The sequence below is a fragment of the Vigna radiata genome, chromosome 6 (assembly GCF_000741045.1).
Source record: "Vigna radiata var. radiata cultivar VC1973A chromosome 6, Vradiata_ver6, whole genome shotgun sequence".
Taxonomy (NCBI): Eukaryota; Viridiplantae; Streptophyta; class Magnoliopsida; order Fabales; family Fabaceae; genus Vigna; species Vigna radiata.
Window position 1 is genome coordinate 26,318,182 of NC_028356.1, and position 6,600 is coordinate 26,324,781.

A 6,600-nucleotide genomic window follows, 5' to 3' on the forward strand; every position below is an offset into this window, starting at 1 on the left:
TCTGGTGATCTGATAAGGCCCAAGGTACCTAGGAGACAGTTTCTTGGCGCGGATTGATCTACCTACACCAGTAGTAGGGGTAACACGCAGGAATACATAATCACCAGCCTCAAACTCTAGTGGTCTGCGTCTCTTATTTGCATAAGACTTTTGCCGACTCTGAGAAGCTCTCATCTTTTCTTGAATTAACTTGACTTTCTCAGTAGTTTGCTGCACAATCTCTGGCCCAGTCAATACAGACTCACCCTCTTGGAACCAGCATAGAGGTGTCCTGCAACGCCTCCCATAAAGTGCCTCAAATGGTGCCATCCCAATACTCGCTTGGAAGCTATTGTTGTAAGTGAATTCTACCAAGGACAGCACTTCATCCCAAGCTCCCAAGTGATCAAGAATACAAGTTCTCAGCAAGTCCTCCAATGACTGAATGGTCCTCTCAGACTGACCATCAGTCTGAGGATGATATGCAGAACTCATTTGTAGTCTGCTACCCATCTCCATCTGTAGAGTCTGCCAGAATCTAGAAGTAAAGCGCAGATCTCTATCAGATACTATGCTGGAAGGCACACCATGCAGTCTCACAATCTCCTTAATATACAGTTGGGCAAGTTTAGACATCGACATCTTCAAGCTGATAGCCAAGAAGTGAACACTCTTGGTCAATCTGTCAACTATCACCCAGATCGCATCATGGCCTCTAACTGTATGTGGAAAATGGGTAACAAAATCCATGGTGATACTGTCCCATTTCCACTCAGGCACGTCCAACTGCTGAAGCATACCTCCTGGACGCTGATGCTCAATCTTGACCTTCTGACAAGTCAAGCAAGAAGATACGAAACGAGCCACATCAGCTTTCATGCCTGACCACCAAAAAGACTTCTTGAGGTCCTCATACATTTTAGTCATGCCAGGATGCATGCTAAAACGACTACGGTGACCTTCTTCCAAGATTATTCTCTTTAGCTCGTCGTTATTTGGTACACAGGTTCTACCTTTGAACCTTAGCATACCATCTGTACCGGTATTAAACCACTTCCCTTGCTCAGTGCCAATCAGTGCTCTAGATTTCATCAGTTCAGGATCTGTTAGTTGTCCCTCCATAATTCGTTCAAAAACATTACTGGATATCACCAGTTTGCAGCATCTAATCCCATCAGTTTCAATTTCCACATCTAGCTTTAGATCACTAAAGCGCTCAACAAGTTCCAATTCTTTAACCATCAAAGCAGACATATGCACTGTTTTTCTGCTTAAGGCATCTGCTACAACGTTAGCCTTTCCTGGATGGTAAAGAAGATCAAAGTCATAATCCTTTAGAAATTCCATCCATCGACGCTGCCTCATATTCAACTCTTTTTTATCAAAGAGATATTTGAGACTCTTGTGATCACTAAACACTTGAAACTGAGAGTCATACAAATAGTGTCTCCAAATATTCAAAGCAAAGACTACAGCTGCTAGCTCCAAGTCATGAGTCGGATAGTTCTTCTCATGAACTTTCAGCTGTCTTGAAGCATATGCCACAACCCGCTTTTCTTGCATCAATACACACCCAAGCCCTTGGTGAGACGCATCACAGAATACTTCAAAGGGCTTTCCTGTGTCTGGAATAATGAGTACAGGAGCACTGGTCAACTTCTGCTTCAACTCCTGAAAGCAAGTTTCACACTTATCTGTCCAAGCAAAAGGGTGGTCCTTCCGTGTCAACTGAGTCAGCGGCGCCACAATCCTTGAGAAATTTTCAATAAAACGGCGATAGTAGCCCGCCAACCCCACGAAGCTTCTCACTTCAGTAACTGTTTTAGGTCGTTCCCACTGCAACACAGCTTGCACCTTAGCTGGATAAACAAAAATTCCACCAGCTGAAATCACATGGCCTAAGAACTGTACTTCTTCCATCCAGAATTCCCACTTAGAAAGCTTGGCATATAACTTCCTTTCTCTCAACACTTCAAGCCCCGTTCTAAGGTGATCTGCGTGCTCTTCTCTTGTCTTAGAATAGATGAGAATGTCATCAATGAAGACGACGACAAATTTATCCAAGAACGGTCGGAAGATCCGGTTCATGTAATCCATGAAAATAGCCGGAGCGTTGGTCACACCAAACGGCATAACCACATACTCATAGTGGCCATACCTAGACCGGAAAGCTGTCTTCTGCACATCATCCGCTTTGACCAATATCTGATGGTATCCCGACCTCAGATCAATCTTGGAGAAAATAGCAGCTCCGTGTAATTGATCCATCAAGTCATCAATTCTTGGCAGCGGATACTTGTTCTTGATGGTCAATTTATTTAATTGTCTGTAGTCCACACACAGGCGAGAAATACCATCCTTCTTCTTCACAAGTAGCACTGGAGCACCCCAAGGAGAGACACTTGGTCTAATGAATTGTTTCTCAAGCAATTCCTCAATCTGTTTGTTCAATTCAGCAAGCTCTGCAGGCGCCATACGGTAAGGAGCTATGGATACAGGCCCTGCTCCTGACACTAGATCAATAGAGAACTCTACCTCTCTAGGAGGAGGTAATCCAGGATCTTCTTCTGGGAAGACATCCAAGAAGTCTGCCACTATGGGGAGATTGGCAGCTTGACTTTTTGGCGTAGAGGAGTCTCCCTCCATATGAGACATAACCAGAAAACAACTCACACCCTCAAATATCTCCTGCCTCATAATGCTGAGGGATATAGGCAGGTATTCGTGCTCATTGGGGAACACTAACTTCTTCTTTGCGCAGTCTAAGAGAATGTGATTGGTAGATAATCAATCCATCCCGAGAATAATCTCTAATCCTTGCAAAGGCAAGCAGATGAGGTTCACCTTGAACCGACGTCCCTCCACTAGATCGGGCATCGAATACAGACATTCGACGTCTTGATCAACCCAAACGCTGGTGTAGACACCACCAGATCAAAATGTAATCTCTCTGCAGTTAACCCCAACTTCTCAACACATTCCTCAGAGATAAAGGAATGTGTTGCCCCCGAATCAAATAATACCATACAAGTCTTCTCACACAACAAGCAGCTACCAATAATGAGGTTATCTGAGCTGGCAGCCTTAACACCTGTCACTGCATACACTTTGCCTGTCGCTAGGGGTCTAACACCACCCCTCTTGATAGCTCTACCAGCCTGCTGTGGATGAATAATAGTCCTCCTACCCATGGGGCAATCTCTCTCAAAATGCCCTGGTCGCCTGCACCTGTTGCATCTCCTGAAACCTGCCTTCTGTGGGCATACTGATAATAGGTGACGACCTCCACAGCCAAAGCAACTGATGCCTCCAGGTGTACTCACTGGAGCCTGTGGAATGGAGGAGTGAGATGATGAAGAAGAACCTCTAAACCCATGGGAAGCAGATGGTCTAGAGTATGGAGTCACTCTAGAACTAGATCCACTCCTTGTCGACACTGGTCCACCAACCCTCAGTGGTTGGCTACTCTGGCTATCAGACTCTCTCTTCATCCGCTCCATCATTTTTGCCCTTTCAACTAGAACAAGGAATTGTCTAATGCAGAAACCAGTCACCAGGATCTTTAGATCACTCCTCAAACCATTCTCGAATTTTCTGCATTGGTATTCTTCGTTCATAGACAAGGTATGGAAGCGTAACAGATGTTTGAATTTATCTGCATACTCAGAGACAGTCATGTTACCCTGTACTAACTGTAGAAACTCCACCTCCTTAGCGAATCTCACGCTGTCTGGGAAATATTCTTCATAAAACTTGATCTTAAAAATGTCCCATGAAATTGGAACATTAGTACTCTCCAGTAATGCCCTGGTACTGCTCCATCAGTGACTAGCATCTCTAGACAGTAGATACTCTGTATAGGACAGTTTGTTTTCGTCTGGACACTTCTTGGCCTGGTATATTCTCTCCATGTCTCTAAGCCAAAGGTCTGCTTCATCCGGAGTACACTGCCCAGTAAATTTATTTGGGCGGTGCTGCAGAAAACTCTCAAGCGTTCATTCTTGTACTGGAGCTGGGGTAGATGAAGAACCTGCAGTAGTTCTTCCACCAGCCATCATCTCCACAAACTGCCTCTGAGAGGCCTCAGCTGATGTTCTTGCAGTCTCCAATTGCTGCATTGCCAAAGTATTTTGCTGCACCAAAGCATAATTTTGTTGTTGCATGGACTGCATCATATCTCTCATCATTCGCATCATTTCCATGGGATCATCATTATTAGGCGGAGGAGGAATTCTACGAGACATTTTCTAAGAAGGAGGAAAGAATAAAACTATTAGTCTTATTCAAAAATTTAGAATAGGTGCTCATGTACGATTTAAAGCACACAAACATAACAAAGGGATATACATAATCCTACAGGCTCTCTAAGGATGAAAACTGCTCTGATACCACTAATGTAACATCCCAAAAAAAAAAAAAAATATATATATATATATATATATATATATATCATGTGGAATGCAACATACGTAATAAAGTAAAGCAGTTAAGAGTATAAGTATGATGAAGTATTATAAGATACAGTCATCCAAAATATAAGAGGAATTAAAAGCTCTACATATCGTTATAGAGTCTTTCAAAAAGGAAGAAAGGAAAGATACTATGTCATATACATATACTTAATTATATCTAGTCTAAACTACTCTGCAGTGTCTGGAGCATCAGCAGCATCAACTCCGTCTAATACCTGCTCCAAAGGGGCCTCTCCTACCTCTGCTCACATCCAATTTGGACGATCATTGCAAAGTAAATCAAACACAGACATACACAAACAACAAACAATGCAAGGATAAGCTAGATTTCAAAAAGAATACAAGTCAATAGAAGAACAATTTTATTAAGTTATACATTATAGTTTTGTTAAGTGGTGTTAGATTTAGACTCGTCCGGACCCGGAATAAATATTGAGCTATGGCGGGTTATGCACTTGTGGTGGCCTCTACTGCTTTGCAAAGNCAATTGCTATGGGTTCCACCCTACCACCACAAGGTTGGTCCGTTATCACTCACCTTGGCCCATATAAAGTGGAGACAACCAAGACCAGGACCTCCTACTACTCTCACCACATGAACTAATCTTCTCTAAGTGAGATTGAATAGTCATTAGAGTATTAAGGAAAACCCCCAAGACTGAGCTACCTATATTCATTCCAGAACTTAATTTGATCTCACCTAGAGATGTACTTAAATCACATTACATTCCACACTAACTTTACTTACTTTCATACTTTTGATTTCATACCATGAATGTTTTATATTAGTTTAGTTTCTTACAGAATTAAACATGAATCAATCTCATAATACTAGAAGAAATCATATAAAATAAACANGAAAAGATACCTAGATCATCACACAAGAAAGGAAGAGAAAACAAGAATTATATATTTTCAGAAAAACATCACTTATTAATACAAATATCTTTATAATCTTTAATTACCAATACTTAAGTAATTCAAATAGCTTGGAAACCCTCACCAATGGCTCCGGAAGGGTCAAAAACCCCCCAGAACAACCTAAAGAACGTCCAAAACGGACATTTGGAACCCCCCGAACTATCTAAAACAAAAGCAACAACAGAAAACGGCGCCCAGCGCCGTTTAGGAGCGCCCAGCGTGAATTCTGCAGATTTTTCTGCAGAATTTGCGGAACACACTATCCTAAGTTTCGTTTCAGGCCTTTTGATGGATTTCTAGCACTCCTAACTTGATCTATATGATGATTTAAACTTGTCTAGATGTTTCTAACCTATCTTAACACAATTCCTTAGCTCTTATGCATTGATTTCTACTCTAAAAACTCTTTTTCATGAACTTAAGGTACCAATTCTGAATTTACCAATTTTAAATCATTTTAGATCATTTAGGCACTTCCTATAAATCATATGTGACTTGTCTAAAGGTTCTAAACTGGCCAATACAGGGTATAATTATAGAATCAAATTATGACTACCCTAGTTCCTTCAAATTAACCTAAAGTGCCTAATTTACCTATATTTCTTCATAAAACTGCATATACTTCTCAATTAATCCATTACAACAATCTCAATTCAGCCAAGCATCACATTCATACAATCATAAACGAAATTCACACACTCACGGTCAATAAATCTACAATTCTATGTCATCATACATAATAATCACTCAATTTCAACGTTAATGTGTAGAATCATGCAATTTCACTTTACCTATGCATTGTTTCCCATTTTTTTCACACAATCACTTCCATTCATGCATTCAAATCAAAAATCAAACAAGGTATTCTAACTCTCCTTACCTGGGAATTTAGTACAGCACTGTTCAAAACTTCGTCTACGCTTCCTCACAAAAATTCAGATTTTATCCCAACCCTATAGATCACAAAATTAGTGATCAAGACAGTTTTCAAAGTCGAATTTGGAAAGAAATTTGAAAAGGAAGAATCCAAAAATGCATGCAACCTTTAGATTGCATGTTATAAGACTCAAGAATGGGGAAAAATGGAGAGAGCGACTTACCCCTTTTTCGAAAGCAGAGATTGATCGGTGCAAAAGGAATTCTTGGTGTCCTATTGCTTTAGGCAGCTGCAGTGAGGAGATTAAGTGGTTAAATTTACAGAATTTGGGAAGAGAATGCAAGAAGGAGAA

The 6,600-nt window shown here is 41.0% G+C and overlaps 1 protein-coding gene across 1 annotated transcript; it reads right to left on the bottom strand.

The window, feature by feature from the left end:
• Positions 1–2,843: 2,843 nt before the first annotated feature.
• Positions 2,844–4,223, bottom strand: LOC111241867. Its single transcript, XM_022782211.1, has 2 exons — positions 3,987–4,223; positions 2,844–3,737 (listed from the first exon to the last, which is right to left on the bottom strand). The coding sequence occupies exons 1-2, from the start codon at positions 4,221–4,223 to the stop codon at positions 2,844–2,846; spliced, it is 1,131 nt and encodes a 376-aa protein (XP_022637932.1).
• Between the last annotated feature and the right edge of the window lie 2,377 nt (positions 4,224–6,600).

Excerpts from the sequence above, each read along its gene's own strand:
- LOC111241867 (XM_022782211.1), bottom strand. The coding sequence starts at position 4,223 with ATGTCTCGTAGAATTCCTCCTCCGCCTAATAATGATGATCCCATGGAA. Across the intron at positions 3,738-3,986 it reads CTTCATCTACCCCAGCTCCA|ATCAAGTTTTATGAAGAATA; the intron begins GTACAAGAATGA and ends GACATTTTTAAG.